The sequence below is a fragment of the Aethalodelphis obliquidens genome, unplaced genomic scaffold (genome assembly GCF_003676395.1).
Source record: "Aethalodelphis obliquidens isolate GAN/ISIS:26980383/991018 unplaced genomic scaffold, ASM367639v1 scaffold7, whole genome shotgun sequence".
NCBI lineage: Eukaryota > Metazoa > Chordata > Mammalia > Artiodactyla > Delphinidae > Aethalodelphis > Aethalodelphis obliquidens.
The window spans coordinates 19,715,003-19,732,007 of NW_020837951.1; the positions used below are offsets into that span (position 1 = coordinate 19,715,003).

Here is a 17,005-nt window from a genome sequence, read left to right on the forward strand (position 1 = left end):
GGGGAGAGTGTCATTCAGCTTCTGGGCACATCTGAGAGTAGCTTTGTGGCAGGAGCTGATGATCTCAATGATAAACGGGTCTCTAAATGAGTCCTTACAACATGAAGCTGAGAGTCTGTGGTTAGGAGAGGAAGGGAGGGAGGAGAGACAGAGACGGAGGTCAGGGAGGGATGGAGGGATGCATCCAGCAGCCCTCGCGCCAGCCTCCCTTCCTCCTTCCCGGCTCCTTCCCTTCTTCCGACCAACATCTGTTACATTCCTACTGCATGCAGGGCCCTGGCTCGGAGGCCCTAGGGATGAAGCCCACAGAGTCCCTGCTTCCCGACAGAGAGGAAGAGCAACGCAGTGTGGTCAGCACTGTAATGGGGGGAAGCCAGGAGGTTGTGAGGACACGGATGTGGTTCCAACCTGACCTCATGGGGCGGGGGGTGTGAGGGAAGGCATTCTATGGATGGGAAGGCTTGCAGGACAAATCCACCAGGGAGAAGTGAGTGCTCCTGGCAGAGGGAACAGCAGGGGCAAAGGTTTAAAGGGATCAAAGAAAAGCCTAGGAAAGCTTTGGGCTGGAGCACAGGATGCAGGCGTTGGGGGCTGTGGGGAGTGGAGACGGACAGCCAGAGGGGGCAGCTGGAGAAAGAGCCCAAATGGCCTTGAGTCTGAATGGCCTTCAGTCCCAGCCAGGGGACCTCAGACTTCATTCTGAGGCCCCAGGGATGAGGGTAGGGTTTTCTCAGGGCGGGGGATGGCTGGGGCTGAAGGGAGGACAGTGGACTGAAGGAGCTAGAACCAGGAGCAGGGTGTGTGTGGGAGGGTCCCCTGATTGCTCAATGTGGCTTTTATTCATTGCCTCGAGAAGCACTTCTTGAGGGCCTGCTCATCCCCGTGCACAGCACAAGGCCGGCCAGCCCCTCCACAGTGCACAAGCTCAGGAGAAAATGTATAGAAAGAGCGTTGACAAAGCCTCCTTTGTGATGAACCCTGGGGCCGTGTTGGCATGATGCTCTGCTGCCCTCTAGCGAGGCCTGGCGATGCACCCCTGCAGGGTCCAGCCAGCTTCTAAGATGTGCTGAGCTTCTGTACATGCCTTCTCTCTATCCCTCCCTCAACCACAGGAGTCCCACTGCTCCCTAGGAAAAGGGGCGGTCTGGAAGTGGAGGACAAGCTCAAAACAGGGTGATGAGGGGAGGTGGACACAGAGGGACTCAGTCCCAGCTGTGGGAACAGGCAGCATCAGGGTCAATGAGGGGCTTGGGGCCCAGGTACTGCATCTTGAATTTTCTCAAGTGAATAAACACAGACTACATACAATGGTAACAAAGATGATGGTGGTGGAGACGGTGGTTGCAGTGACTAATGATTATGGGCACTGCTGGTTATTGGCAGTGCTGATTACGCGCACTGCTGGCAGGTATTGGTGATGGGGTGATGGTGGCAGTCGTGATGACAAAGACAGAGGTAGAAATAGTGGTAGCGGTGATGGAGGTGGTGGTTAAAATGACTGTAAAGCTACACAGAATGTTCTTGTATATGTCCTTAGGCGGAAGTGTGCACTCATTTCTATTGGGCACAGACCTAGGAGTGGAATTGCTGGGTCATAGGACAGGTATATGTTGAGCTTTAGTAGATGTTGCCAAACAGTTTTCCAAACAATGGTCGTATTTACACTTGTCATGTGTAAGTTCCTGGTGCTCCACAACCCCACAAACACTTAGCGTTGTCTGTTTTGTTCACTAGAGTATCTCAAATGCCTGGAAGCCTGGCATAGAGAGGAGGCTTAATGAAAATCTGCTGCATGAATGCTCCACGTGAGGGTGGCAGATGTTCACATTCACCATGAGAGACCAGAACCAGAACTTTGCTCCTGCTTGTAGACACCCAGTGACGGCCACATTCGGATCCAGGTTGGGAGCCTGGTGTAAACGTCCTGACCAAACAGCTCGTCACACCCCAGGTGCACATGTCCCTTGTCTCTGCACTTGTCTCAAAATCCCTTCAGTGTGGCTCCCCTCACTCCAGTTTGAGGAGGAACAGCAATCTGATGAAACCCATGCACACTAAGATGTGAGTGACTCATAGACCTTAACCCTCGTTCACTTACTGGGTTTACGACATGAAAAAAAGGCAACCTGCCACAGCAGACAGCAAAGAACTTAGAGTTCCTGGTTTTGGATTTAAACTCTCTCAGTTGGGCCACTTACAGCTATTTTCTCCTTAGACAACTTCCCCTGCCTATCTCTATTTTCCTGTTATGTTTTATTCTGTTTTCATTTGAAAAACAGCAATGGTAATTCTTGTCCTATCCACCTCAAGGATTCAAAAAATATAATAGATTAAGGAACTTCAGAGTTGAAAAGACTCTTGGAGATCATCTAGGGATTTTTATTTTTGCTTTTAAATAATTCTTTACAATATATGAATCACTTTCAATTATAGTTTCACTGAAATCACAGAACTATATAAAATAAGGGCAGGATCATTAATCTCTTTTCGTAGGAAGGAAACAGGCTAAAAGGGGAAAGGACTTGCCCAGGGCTCTGCGGTTTGTTAGTGGCAGAGCTGGAGGCGGCTCTTTGCTCTACCTAATTCTCCCTGCAGATCTAGCTAGAAGGCCCTATAAAACCAAAAGGTCAAAAAACAAACAAACAAACAAAAAAAAACCCAAAAGGTCAACTGGGCTCTTGCTTGCATGCCTCCAGTGCATGGGGAACTCACTGCCACCCAAGATAAATCATTTGCTACTTGGGTGGCTCTGATAGTTGGCTGTCATTTGTGGTGGTATAGAGCATGTTTTGTCAAGAGGGGGTGATTATTAGAGCTTTCATTCTAATGTTTCTTTGAAGGAAGAGGAATTTACAGAAATATTCAGAGAACATGCAGAGATAGCCAGAATGGCAATAATTATAACAATCGATACCTACTGATGGTGTCACTTCCCTGTTGGTAACCCTTCATGGGCTTCCTGATTCTCTGAGGAATGCGTCCAGATTCTTTGATGTGCCTTTCAGTGAGCTGAGTCCAGCCTCAAACCAGCTCTCAATGCCGCACACATCTCCCCACCCCATCCTGGCCTTCCTGCAGGATATGCTCCCTCTGCCTGGAACACACTCACCCACCACTCTCACCTCCCTGCTCCTACAGGCCTCTGAATCCCACCCCCTCCTCCAAACCCCTGCACATCAGATTGCACTTACCTGTCTCCGTAGCGCGACTATGAGCTTGGAAGGGGCAGGATCTGCATGTGATTCCTCCACCCGGTGCCCTGCATGAAGAATGGCACTGAATGGGTGATTGCCCCGGCCCAGCATGTTCACAGACGTCTCTGCTGCTCTCATCAGCCAGGCCAGGAGAGAGTTAAACAGCCTCCCTGGCCTTGGATCAGCTCCGGCATTGGAGAGGCAGGAGGCCCAAAGTTTAACCAGATGCTTCAGAGCCTGTTGTCAGCTCAGCTCAAGGAATTCAGTCCAGCCACATCTTCCTGGTGCTGAGACCTGGGCCCCTCCCACCCCTCTAGACCCCTTTCCCCTCCTGGGGCTCTGAGCTAGAGGAAGCTGGAACTGCTGGGGAGGGGTAAGGTGGGGAGGAAGATTACAAAACTGGAGGAGTAGGCAGAGAAAGTAGGAAGAGCCTGGTCCATGCTCTGCCCAGACGTGCTGTGTGGCCCTGGCTGAGTCCTTCCCATCCCGGCCTCAGTTTCCCCATCTGTGCACAGAGGAGGCTGGTCTGGGTGGTCCCTCCTGATGGGACTGGCCAAGGGCAAGTGATCCTCAGACTCGAGTCCCCTAGCTACAGACTCTCTCCACCGCAGAGGTGGCTGTGGGTAAATCTTTAACTAGCTAGCCCTGGGTAGGCCCAGCCTTTCCGGATGGATGGCTGCCTGGGAAGGGGGGGATGAGGGTGGAGGATGGAAGGTGTGTATAGCCAGTCCCAGTGTGGTGAAGGGGAGGGTACTGGGGAGGGAAAAGAACGAGACTCGGGCGGAGCTAACCCGTGTGCAAAGCAGAACATGGAGGAACGCGGGTCCCCCGACGGGTAAGTACAGATTTAGGGAGGTTCAAGGAGCCGCTGGCGCAGGGATGGTTAACTCGCGTTGCTGCCACAGGGACCCCGCGCGGAACCTGGAGCAGGGACCAGAGGGGCCAGAAACGCCCATCCAGGTGGTGCTCAGGTGGGTATAGGTTGGCTAGGAGGGGTCCAAGCGAGGAAGGCACTGACGGAGATTTCAGGATGGACCATCCACCCCCTCCCTGCCTCTTCGGACCACAGGGTGCGTCCCATGAGCGCGGCGGAGCTGCGTCGAGGGGAGCAGAGCGTGCTGCACTGCTCAGGGACCCGGACTCTGCAGGTGAGGACCTCCCACGCACTCCCCCAAAAACACCTACCGGGAAGATGCCAGGTCCCTCCAGGCCAATTTCCCCCAGGCCCCGCACTCCCCCAGGTGAGCCCCGCCCTCCCCAGAGTGCCCCGCCCCCTTCTCCACGGCCCCCTCTCCCAGGTGAGCCCCCCGGGCGGGGGCCCCGACGTGGCGTTCCGCTTCGGCGCAGTGCTGGACGGGGCGCGCACGCAAGAAGACGTGTTCCGGGCCTGCGGCGTGCGGCGCCTGGGCGACCTGGCGCTGCGCGGGTGAGTGAGGCCTGGTGACGCCCCGCCCCCACACGGCCCCGCCCCCTCCCCCCGCCCCTCCCTGGGTACAGCCACACCCCTGCGGCCCGCAGCTTCTCCTGCACCGTCTTCGCCTTCGGCCAGACCGGCTCTGGGAAGACCTACACCCTGACCGGACCTCCTCCCCAGGTGGGCCGATCGCATTCGGAGCCCGCAGGGGTCAGGGGTCGGTGGGCGAGAAGCCCTGGGGAGCCGCAGGCAGCGCAGACTCCCAGAGGGAAGCGACGTGGACGATGAGGCCCAGCCCCATTTATTTGCAGACAAGGAAACTGAGGATCAGGGAGGTGAAGGCACTTGGCCAGTCTAGAGCACCTGGGTTCAAATTGTGTCCCCTTTATTTACTAGCTCTCAGTTTCTTCATCTGTAAAATGGAAGTGATAGTACTGACTGAGAATTAAATGTGATGTTGTATGGGAATTGGGCACAGTGCTCTACAAAGGGTAATTATAACTGCAGCGGCGGTGGTGGTAAGCCAGCCCCAGGCTCAGCTGTTTCTTCCCCCAGGGGGAGGGCGTGCCCGTACCCCCCAGCCTGGCCGGCATCACGCAGAGGACCTTCGCCTGGCTGTTGGACCGCGTGCAGCACCTCGGTGCCCCTGTCACTCTCCATGCCTCCTATCTGGAGATCTACAATGAGCAGGTGGGGGACTGAGAAGGCTAGAAAGACAGCCCACAAGGAAAAGGAGGCATTTCTTTCCAAGGAGGCTGGGTCAAGGGGCAGAATAGATGGGGGACTGTCGACCATGAGGTCTCAGGGTGGATGAAGCAAGAACTCAGAGAGGCCCCTCCCTCACCCTCCACCCTCCTCTCTCAGGTCCGAGACTTGCTGAGCCTAGGGGCTCCCCAGCCCCTCCGTGTTCGCTGGAACAAGACGCGGGGCTTCTACGTGGAGCATCTTCGGGCGGTGGAGTTTGGGAGTCTGGAGGCCCTGATGGAACTTCTGCAAATGGGTGCGTGCTATTTCAGGGGAGCTCTGGGGTACGAGAGATGCCCATTTTTCACTTGTTCAGTGAGTGCCCTCGGGGCCCCAGCCTGGAGCTGTGGGTTCAGAGATGACCCTTGGGGGAGAAAAGAGCCAGCAAACCAACAATTCAAATACAGCCCAAGAATGTCCCCCACCCCTACCCCCCAGGCCTCCTGATTTTGCCTTCCAGACTCTTCCCACCCTCCTCTCCAGCCCTAGGCTTCTGCCTCAGTCAGGCCTCATTTTTCCCCCCTGGAAGGGTCTCCTCCTTTCAGTCCATGCTTCTCCATGTAGCAAACCACATCCCGCTTCCCTTCCAGACCTTTCCAGTGCCATGAGAGTAAAGGCCATACCTCCTAGCCTAGCCTAAAGGCCCTTCAGTTCCACTCTCATTCATCCATTCATCAGATTTTTATTGAGCACCTACTGTGGCCGGCATCAGGGACACTGAGACCCTGGGCTCGGGCCGAGCATTGTGCCGTGCCTCCCAGCTGATCTCTTTGTCTGAGTTTCTCTCCGTCCACACAGCAGTGGGAGAGATGTTGATAAATGTGAATCAGACTGACATTCTTCCACTCAGTTCTCTCCAGCCCCCTTTCACCGATCTGTGCTAGAGCCCGACCAGCACCCATCATTCTACTCTCCTGCCTCTGTGCCTTTGCACTGGTTGGGCCCTCTACCAGGATGCCTTTTCTCCTTTTTCTTTGTTGGTGACCACTTGCTCTTCCTACCACGTCCAGCTCCATATGTTTTTCCCCTCTAGGTCTTAGCCGTAGAAGGAGCTCAGCTCACACCATGAACCAGGCCTCCAGCCGAAGCCATGCCCTGCTCACACTATACATCAGCCACCAAACTGTGAGTGCCCCAGCTTGGGGAAAGAGCTGGCCCAGGGCCACCCAGCAAGGGTCTGCCTCTGGCTGGGCGTTCACAGGAGGTAATGGTGAAAACCCTTGGCCTTGTGGCTTTGATGGGGACAGCCCCTCCCACGTCCCCATCAAGCCCTGCTCCCCCAACCCCAGCAGATGCCGCCTGTGGATCCCGGGGAACCCCCTGCCGGGGGGAAGCTGTGCTTTGTAGACCTGGCTGGCAGTGAGAAGGTGGCAGCCACAGGATCCCGTGGGGAGCTGATGACTGAGGCCAACAGCATCAACCGCAGCCTGCTGGCCCTGGGTGAGATGTGGGGCCAGCTGGACTGACTTCCTGAATCCCTCCTCTGTGCCTTACCCATAGCTGTCCGCAGTGAGGGAAACCAGAGGAGTTGTAGGGCATGGAGGAGAGTTAAAGAGCTGTGATTCAGAAGCCACAGGCCTCCCTCCGGCCTCGGCTGGCTGTTGTCTCATGCTTTTTCCCTCTTAGAACTTTGTTTATAGATCTATAAATACTGGGGATACAGTTACATTCTAACTGAGGAGGTAGAAACACTCAAGTGCAGAGTGTGAGCCCTCAGACATTCAACTTGTCCCTTGTTGCCTTTGGGAAGACTGAGGCCCAGTGAGGGGAAGGGCACTAACATGTCTTCCCTCCTCCCCATCCCCCAGGTCATTGGGCCTTGAGGTCCTTAACAGCTGGGGCCTTGGCCTTCCTCTGTGCACGCATGGGGAGACGCATAGGGAATGCCTCTTCATGTGATTTATTTGTCAGACATTTCCTGAGCCCCTGCCAGGTGCCAGGCCCTTCGGTGGGCCCTGGGGATCAGGGATGGAGCCCCGTCTGGTGGCAGAAGCCAATCTGAACGGGTAATGAGATCACGTGGAAAGAGATATCTTAGAGACCTACAAGCCTGGGTGGAGATCCTGGCTCTGCAGAGTACCCGCTGGGTGGCCTTGGACATGAAGGGTAACCTTGCCTTCCCCACCCAGGTCACTGCATCTCCCTGCTGCTGGACCCACAGCGGAAGCAGAACCACATCCCCTTCCGGGACAGCAAGCTCACCAAGCTGCTGGCGGACTCGCTGGGGGGGCGTGGGGTGACCCTCATGGTACCTAAGGGGGACTGGCGGGGAGGGCTGGGTCCTGAGGGAGGGCTCCCAGAGAGGAACACTCAGGGGCAGTCCTCCCCAGGTGGCCTGCGTGTCCCCCTCAGCCCAGTGCCTTCCCGAGACCCTCAGCACCCTGCGATATGCAAGCCGAGCTCAGCGGATCACCACTCGGCCCCAGGCCCCCAAGGTGAGTGGAGAGAGACCCAGGCAGAGGGCTGGGCAGGGCAGAGGGTGGGGGATCAGGCAATAGCTGGGGACTGAGTTGGTGTCCCGTTGAAGTCTGGGACTGAGTCATGGTTGGGATTAGGGTCGGAATCTTGATGATGGGGTTATGGTTGGGGGCAGCGGGGGCGGGTCACAGTCAGGGTTATGGAGGGTCTAGGGTGGGAGTCTGATTAGGAACATGATTCAGGGTCTGGCCAACATCCGAGCTGCTATCATGATAGGTCTGAGTTAAGTTGGAGTCTGACGTGGGGTCTTATTTGGGGTCAGAATCTGGGCCAAGGTTTGAACAGAGCTGAGTCTGGGGCTGGACAGGGAGTGGGGCGTAGCTTCGAGCGGGCCCTCCAGGCGCTTCAGTGCTGTTAGGACAAGGTGCCGCCTCCAGATGGATGCAGCCTTGGGCCAGGACTCAAGGCTGACGAGTGGGGCATGGGCTGGATTCTAAGCTCCACTCAGTCTGCAACCCCAGAGCCCTTGTGCAGCGTGAAATGTTTACAACCACAAGCAGCAGCTCTGGGTCTGTTTCTCTGCAGTCCCCTGTGGCAAAGCCACCCCAGCATCTGGACACTGAGCTATTGCAGCTCCAGGAGGAGAACCATCGCCTGCGGTCCCAACTGGGCCAAATGGACCCCAAAGGTATGAGCTCCCTGGGGGTGGAGTGAGATGAGGATAGGGTCTGGGGCTCCTGGGGCTCCAGCTACCTCCCTCTTTCCTGCAGCCTCTGGACTCACTGCGGCCCGGGTGTCCTGGGCTCAGCGGAACCTCTACGGGATGCTGCAGGAGTTCATGCTGGAGAACGAGAGGCTCAGGTAGGGCCCTGCCCACCCCCGTGCCCCGCCCCTCACTGCTGGGCTTCCTCCTTTCCCTGGTCCCTGGCTCCCCTTCTGTCCCCACCTGCCTCCTGGGGCTCCTACTGTGCTGCAGTGAAGAGAGGCTGACTGATACCCCCGCCAGCCCTACCTCCTGTCATGGTCCCGGGGCCTGCTCTTCCTAGGAAAGAGAAGAGGCAGCTGCAGAGCAGCCGGGACCTGGCCCAAGATGAGCAGCGCATCCTAGCTCAGCAGGTCCACGAGCTGGAGAGGTGAGCGTGGCCGGAGACAAGCCTTTGGATGGAGGGCAGGTGGGAAAGGGGTGGCTCAGTGAAACGGCTAGGTCTGATCTCTGGATCCAGACCACCTGGGTTCTGATTCCAGCTCTGCCACCAGCTGTGTGGCCTTGGGTGAGTCATTTAGCCTCTCACTGCCTGGGTTTCCTCTTCTGTAAAATGGGAATGATATAGTACTTGCCTTCCAGGGTTTTTGGGGGGGGGGTTTTATAAATGTTTTTTTCGGGGCACGAACCCGTGTCCCCTGCATCGGCAGGTGGACTCTCAACCACTGCGCCACCAGGGACGCCCTATAAATTTATTTATTTATTTATCTTGGGCTGCGTTGGGTCTTTGTTGCTGCGTGCGGTTTTTCCCTGGTTGTGTTGAGCGGGGGCTACTCTTTGTTGCGGTGCGCAGGCTTCTCACTGCAGTGGCTTCTCCTGTTGCGGAGCATGGGCTCTAGGCACACGGGCTTCAGTAGTTGTAGCACGTGGGCTCAGTATTGTGGCTCGCGGTCTCTAGAGCACAGGCTTAGTCGCTGTGACTCACGGGTTTAGTTGCTCCACGGCATGTGGGATCTTCCCGGACCAGGGATCGAACCCGTGTCCCCTGCATTGGCAGGTGGATTCTTAACCCCTGCGCCACCAGGGAGGTCCTCTAGGGTTGTCTTAAAGATCAGATTGAATAAGTTCATGTGTAAAGCATTGAGAACAGTGCCTGCATGTAGTAAGCACTCCATGAGTGTTTGTTAAAAGCAGGACGTTGGTGCCAGCCTGCTGGTAGCATTGAGGACTACAGACAGACAGACCCCACTGTTCTTTCCAGGCGCCTCCTCTCTGCCTGCTACCTTCCCCAGCCGGGCCCTGGCCCAGCCCCACCGTGTCCCTGTGTGATGGTGCCACCTGCCCCCTGCCACGTGAGTCTCTGCCCAGCCCGGAGAGGGGAGGAGCAGGAATGTCACAGAGCCCCTGACTCAGCCTCTTGCAGGCCCTGCCGCCTCTCTGCCCCTGCCCCTGCTGCCACCTCTGCCCCCTGTGCCAAGCGCCACTGGCCCTCTGGGCCTGCCCACGGAGGGAGCTCCACCTGCCCCAGGTAGGAAAGGCCGAGGTGGGGGGAGGGAAGGCTGGCAATCTGGAGACCTGGATCTAGGGAGTCTGCAGTCTGGAAAGCTCCAGAACTCCGGGGCTCTGATGTGCTGGGCTGGGTCATAGTGGGGAGTGGCTGGTTTTGGGTTCTCTCTGCCCAGGGTTCAAAACAGCTACTTACTCTCCTGCCCCTTCTCCCCATCCTACCTTCTTTCGGGAACGTGCTCTGCTGTTTGCGTACTCATTCATTCACTTAACATGTTACTCATTTATGCATTTACTTAATGAATGAGTTAATGGATGCATTTACTTAGTGAATGGGTGTTCACTTCCTCGTTCAATAACCCTCCTTAAGCTCCTTGCTTCGTGGCAGCCCCTGTTCTGGGCACTGAGGATTCACAGACCTGACATGGTTCCTGCCCTCATGGAGTTCCTTGTCTCCAGAGAGGACATCACAAGGGCCACGCACTGCCCACAGAAAAAGTGACCATGAGCCCACCCCTTTATGCCCACCTGACATTCTTAGTGCCCCATAGGGCAGGTACGGCAGGGATGGTGGTGACATGGTCGGCGCCAGGGAAGTAGGGCACAGAAGCAGGGCTGGGGTCACCCAGTGCGGGCTCTGGTCTTGCCTGCAGGTGTTTGGCTCTAAGGCCCCAGCTGACATGCCCCTGTCTGCCCGGCCCCCACCCTGGGTGCCCCCATGTAGCCCTGGCTCTGCCAAGTGCTCAAGAGAGAGGTGGGTCCAGCTCTGGGGCACTGGGGGGTGGGGGTGGGGGAGGAGGCCCGGGAACGCGAAGGCTCGCTTCCCACCACCCAACCCACCCTGGCCCAGGAGTCACAGCGACTGGATTCAGACCCAGGTCCTGGCAGAAATGCTGACCAAGGAGGAAGTGGTACCCTCTGCACCTCCCCTGCCCATGGGGCCCCTGAACACATCGCCAGTGCTTAGAGGTGAAGAAAGGAGCAGGGGAAGGACTGCCAGTGTTTTCTGTGGTCTTGGGCCAGAACCCACCTTCTCCAAACCTTAGTCCTCCCATTTCTGAAATAGGGGGCATATTAAGAGGTGAGAGTTCTAAGATCTCTCTATTTCTGGAACTTAGAATTCTCTTCCTAGGGCCACCTGCACTCCCAGATGTATGCTGGAGCCCATGGGGTACATGGCAGGGGGAGGGGAGTGGGTACCACCTGAGGTTTCCCCAGAGGATGTTGGGACCCTGATGGGCCTGGGTGAGGCAGGGTCCAAGGGAGTGCTGGCCTCAAGTCCCACTGTTGTCCCTCAGGTGGGGCTGCAGTTCCAAACCTGGCCCGGAGACTGGAGGCCCTCAAAGACCAAATTGGCAGCTCCCTTGGACGTGGCCGGAGCCAGCCACCCCCCAGTGAAGGCACTTGAAGCCCCAGGCCGGAGCCAGCCACCCCCAGCGAAGGCACTGGAAGCCCCAGCTGGGTCCTCCCTTCCTGCTGAGGGCAAAGTGCGAACCCAGGAGACCACCATGTGACCTAGAGCTGTGCTCTGCACTCCTGGGCCTCAGTCTCCCCATCTGTTAAATGGGTTATAGCAGCTGCTGCTCCAGTTTGCAGCTGGGCTGGGCGGAAGGCAGTTCCTGAGGCATGGGGGTGGGGGCTGATGGGGCAGTCTGGGCAAGCAAAGGGAGGGTGCCAGCCTAGACCAGGAGAAATGAGACCGGATTCAGGAGAAACCAGGTAGCAGTGGTGAAATAAATGAATAAAGAGAGGCATCCCCTCTAAGTCTGGTTGGTCCTGTCCTCTGACTTGCCCTTGAGGGAATCCCAGAGAGATTGGGGGGTTGGGGGGTTCTGAGGAAGAGAAGGCAAGGACTCCTGGCAGAGGTGTGTGTCCCCTTGCCCTCTGATGAGGAATATTTCAGGTTCCCATTTCCTTTCATGTATTATACAAGTTTTCATTGAGCAACTACTCTATGCCGCTGGGCAGGCACGGGGAAATTGAATGGTGAGCATCTCCATGGAGGAGGCCTGGGGGAAACTGATTTGGCCTTGAGCTGGGGCAGGTGGTGGACCGAGGGGCTCACACTCTCTGTCCCAGCTGCATGTGTCCTGGTGCTGGAGGGATCATGAAGCCTGAATTCTGATGCCGCAGATCGGCTCTGAGACCCTGGCCAAGCCCTGCATCCTCCCTGGACCACTTTCTGGTTTTCAGTCCATTAGACATGGCTTCCTGTCCTGTTGATCTCTAAATGAGGGTCAAGGAGGTTATGAATATCATGATTCCCAGCACAGTGCCCAATAGGATGCAGTGGGTCTGCAATCAGGGGTAACTCCAGATGTGACATGAGAAACTGGGGGTGCACGTGGGAGGACCTCAATGCAGAAAGAGCCACGAGGCTAACCTAACTCTCACATTTTATAGTTAGGGAAACTGAGACCCACATGGCTCATTCCTTTGTTTGTTCATACATTCACTCACTCATTCAGCAGACACCACTGGCCACAACTGTAAATCAAGGTGGCAAAGAAGACAGACAAGGGACAAGCTGGCTTTGCCTGGGGAGCTCACAGTCTGGTGGGGGACAGACAGACAGACACTTACAACCTCACACATGTGCTTTGATGGGGGAATCCCAGGGCAGTGGAGGCACAGAGGGTCACCCAATCAGAAATTGTCAGGGAAGGTTTGCCAAAGAGAGCCACGATTAAGTTTCAGAGGGTGAACAGCATTTGGCCCAGGGCAGGTGGAGGGGCTGCAGAGGCAAAGGCTCAGAGTTCCAAAGGTTGCCTGGACCACGAAGTGCATGGCCTTGTCTGCCACATCGGGGGTTGGGGTTTGTCCCGAGGATGGCAGGGAACCACAGAAGAGTCTTAAGGAGTCACCAGCTTAGGTCTGCATTTAGGTCACACTGGCCACTGTGGCAGTTGGACTAACTGGTAAGGATGAGCTGGAGGTGGAAGACCAATGAAATGATCAGTGCAGAGAGAGGTGAGATGCCCCAACCAGCGGTACCTGAGCCAGCCTCAGGCTGGGTATCCCCTGAGACCTAGGCGCTGGGCACTGGGCTCAGGCAAGACCCCAGGCGGGGACCCCTCACTACGGGCTTGGGGAGCACTGGGGAAGGGGCAGGCGGAGGCCGGAGGACAAGCCAGGGAGCCACTGGGGAGAATCAGGGCGCCTGGGGATGCGCCCGGGGAGGGGTTGCATCCATCGTCTGGAACAGTGCTTGGACCTGCCCACAGGCCTGGCCTGAGAAAATCAACTCCGACTGCCCCCACCCCACTCCCCAGTGCCAGACCAAGCAAGAAAAGACCCAACACTCTTTTACCCACCGCTGTGGAAACTAGCCCAGGGAATGTTCCCTAATTATGCCCTATTTTCCCGGGGGGAAGTAAGTAAGGACCCAAAGATAAAAGCAAGGTGTCTACAGGCTACACTTGAGTGTGCAGTGTGACCTGGGGCAGGCTCCTGGGACTCTCGGAGGCTTCCCCACTCCCAGGGCCCTGACTCCTGAGTCCCTCTCTGCAGAGCTGGGCCCTGAAGCTGGGTGTGTCAGGGTCATCCCTGGCTGGAGCCCCCAGTGGCCATGGATTGAAAGGCAAAACCTGTGACTGTGAATAGAGGTGTTTGTAGAAGGCTGGAGTCCATGGAGGCAGAACCCAGGGTGGTGGGGTGACAGCCAGACACCACAGGCACCGGGCCAGGCAGGGTGGGCGGGTTCAGTCCGTAGACGGAATGACACAAGTTCAAGTCTCAACATCATCACTTACCACGAGTGATCCTGGGCAGGTGACTTAACTGCGCTGGCCCGCGTCACCTCATCTGCAGAATAGATACATGAACAGTAGCCCCTCATGGGACAGTCATGAGGATTAAATCCACTGACATTTGGAAAGATTTTAGCACGAGGCTTCGCCTGTTGCGGGTAATTTAGCCAAAAGCAGCTTTTAGTCGACGTGACAGTTTGACAGAATTGACAATCTGGGTTCCGAAACAATTTGCTCAACAAGTATTTAATTGAGAAACAACTTTGGGCCAGCACTGAACAAAGCATAGGAAGCCTTACCCTCAACACAGACAAGAAACAAGACATTGGGCAAAACACATGGGAAGTCAGATAGTGATAAATGCCATGGAGCAAAACAGAGCAGGAGGTCCATCTGTCAGGGCGGATGCAGTTCTATATAGGGGGGTTAGGAAAGGTCTCACGCAGGGGACATTTGTGCAGAGACCTGAAGGGTAGAAGGAGGGCAAGCCGGACTAATGCCGTAAAGCCACTTTTTTCTACTCTAGGTGCTTTTGATGTTACATCAGCTTGCGTGGCTCGGCAGGTTTGAGCCTGGGCTCCTCCATTCCCCAGAGCCCTTTTCTCACTCTAATGTGGCCCTGCTTGCTGGGAGGTCTCTAGCCTCAGGCAGAGGAGGCCCCTGGCACTGAGCGTGAAAGCTTTCCTTGGCTGCCTTGGGAAGAATGGACAGGGAACACCCAGGGGGACCTTGGCTGTTGCCGATTCATTCTTGTTTGGACGATTCCTCCTCCCACTGGAGCCACCCACGATTTTCCGGTTTCCTGGGTCCAGCTCAGCAAAATCCCTACTTGCTTTCCCAGAGATAGATTCAGGACTCAAGGTGAATAGTCCCCACTACCCCCATCCCATGAACCACGTGTCCATCTCCCAATCGGCATCCTTACTCAAGAACTGCAGCTTATCCAGAATCCCTAACCCTGGAGGAATTCCATCGGACCCCAGTAATGTATCAAGACTCTTCAAATCCTGTGGTTTTAACTGAGAACAGTAGATTCCACAGGAAAGCTTTCTACAGAATGCCAGAATTGGAGGAATTTCTCCGGCCCCACGAAATAGGGTAGTAGTTCTCCAGGACTGTCCAACGTTGAAGAGGAGCTCTGGTACATTAGAGTTGGGGGCAGCTCTTGGAAACCCTGAAGCACTGAAGGAATTTCCCAGAATTCCAAATCTCTAGCAGAGTTCTCTGAAATTGTAAACGTTTGCGTAGAAGTTGGGAGGGATTCTCCGGAGTCTTTGGCTGGGGGTGAGGATGGTCACCAGTGCTTGGAAGGCCATCATTAGTTTCCAGAATGCCGACAAGTCTAGAGATCAACCTAGATGTCTGGAAGCCTGGTTGAGTTCTCCAGATCCTTGGGGACTCCAACTCTTAGCCAGTGCAGAATGGGGAGCATGGCTGAAAGCATTACGGTAGGACAAGAGAAGCTTCAGGAAAAGCACTCCTGTGGGTGCTTGTGTTTAAGAGGCTCTAAGGTCTCCTCTCGATGACCAACCCCAAGATAAACCCCGAGAAGTGGAGAGAACATAAAAGTTTATTCCAACCAAAGATGCAACTGCCCAGAACATCTTACCCACATCCCTCTGTCTGCTTCAGCCTTCTCTCGCATCCTGCTTTCTCCCTCTCTCTGCTTCAGCCTTCTCTCGCATCCTGCTTTCTCTCACTCAAGGTCTTTCCTCCCTTTGTCTAATGACACATTTGCCCCAGTTCATAGTTATTCAGTTTTGTGCACAACAGGTCGATTTCAGCCCCTTTGAGGGATATTTTGTGTCCTCTTACGTTTTCCATTGCCATCTCCTTGTTGAGCTTCCAAAGACTTGTCTTCCTTTATTTTAAGCAAACAAACGTGGCAGAGCGGGGTTGGGCAGGTGGGGGTGGTCTTGCTATGAAACAAGGAGCAGCAGCTACTGGAACTTGTAAACAAGTTGATGCTGTGGTTGGAGACCAGGACTGGCGTCAGGAGATCTGGGTTCTAAGCCTGCTCTGCAACAGACCTACAGGTCCCCTGGCCATCACTGACATCTGTACTTGCTGGCCAACAAAGAAAGATCTTTAATAGTTAGCCATAGGTGTCTTCCTCACGAACCTTCCTTCAGCCCCTGGCTCTGATCACACTATCTCTCACTCATCACACATGAAGGTCAGGCCTGGTCTACTAGGCATGAGGACACTGGCCTGAGCTTGAGCCACTGCTCTGTTCTCCAAGAGCTTCCAGCCAAGTGGGGGAAAAGAACAATCAAAGTGACAGTTGCTCTGCAATGGAATAAATAATAACAATCAACAAATTTATCTGTCGCCAAGCATCCTTCCAGCACTGGCCACGTAGTAATGCATTCATTTCTCATAACAACTCCGTGAAGTGGGTACCACTGTTATCCTCATGTTACGGTGAGGAAACCGAGACAAGAAGAGGCTCAGAATTTTCCCAAGGTCACACAGCTAGTAAGTGGCAAAAGTTGGATTTGTTATAAGGTGGTCTGGCTCTTGAATAGATGATTTCAACCATCATGCCAAGTGCCACACAGTAGGACCACAGAGGAAGGGAAAATAGAGGAGCAGTTTTTATCCAACCAGGAACCACTGAGCAGAATAGAGCAGCCTCCTTGGAGAAGTCAGTCTCCATCAAATCCCAGCACAGCCCAGCAAAGCCAGACCATACAGAGGTCTTTAGTGAGGCAGAGAAATGGACTTCCCAAGCTATTTTCCCCCATGTAAGAAACTTCACCACCTCCGAAGATAAAATAATTTTTCACAGACTACCCAATGAAGGAGGATTCTGTGCAGCCTAGCCAGAAACGAGAGAATTAGAAATGGACCCCTGAAGTCCCGCTTTTATGTGGTGCACAGGGCTCTGGGTGGTCTCCAGGCTATATAGAACCTTGTCGAACCCATCCTCTCAGCCTGTCTGCCCAGCTTACGGCTGTGGGAACCTGGGCAAGGTAGTTAACCTCTCTGAATCTCAGTCCTCCTCTGTAAAGTGGGGATACGATTGGTTTACACGACGAGAAGTTAATGTGCTCATGGGGAATGATACGAGGATTGAAAGAGTGAAACTACGTAGACTGTTTAGGACAGAGCCTGGCATGTGGTCAGTGCTAAATACATACTGGTTGTTATTACTATTTTTATCACTAATGAATGCTTTCAGCACAAACATTCTACCAGTCCTGTTTTCCAGGAGAGGAATTGCATCAATATCTGGACTCTGATTATACAGACTCATGAACTTGACATCCAGCTC

The 17,005-nt window shown here is 55.0% G+C and overlaps 1 protein-coding gene across 1 annotated transcript; it reads left to right on the top strand.

Moving 5' to 3' along the window:
- Positions 1-3,460: 3,460 nt before the first annotated feature.
- On the top strand, positions 3,461-11,702 carry KIF12 (kinesin family member 12). Its single transcript, XM_027104113.1, has 17 exons — positions 3,461-4,165; positions 4,264-4,620; positions 4,713-4,788; positions 5,164-5,298; positions 5,473-5,608; positions 6,386-6,477; positions 6,645-6,792; positions 7,482-7,600; positions 7,683-7,787; positions 8,356-8,458; positions 8,541-8,631; positions 8,817-8,903; positions 9,735-9,825; positions 9,897-10,001; positions 10,633-10,733; positions 10,830-10,948; positions 11,278-11,702. Exons 1-17 carry the CDS (start codon positions 3,867-3,869, stop codon positions 11,385-11,387), a joined length of 2,274 nt encoding a protein of 757 aa, XP_026959914.1. The 5' UTR covers positions 3,461-3,866; the 3' UTR covers positions 11,388-11,702.
- Positions 11,703-17,005: the final 5,303 nt, after the last annotated feature.

Bases quoted from the DNA above. Each gene is read 5' to 3' on its own strand.
- KIF12 (XM_027104113.1), top strand. From the start codon at position 3,867: ATGGCTGCCTGGGAAGGGGGGGATGAGGGTGGAGGATGGAAGGTGTGT. The intron at 4,789-5,163 runs GTGGGCCGATCG...TTCTTCCCCCAG, and splicing joins TGACCGGACCTCCTCCCCAG to GGGGAGGGCGTGCCCGTACC. The intron at 5,609-6,385 runs GTGCGTGCTATT...TTTCCCCTCTAG, and splicing joins GATGGAACTTCTGCAAATGG to GTCTTAGCCGTAGAAGGAGC.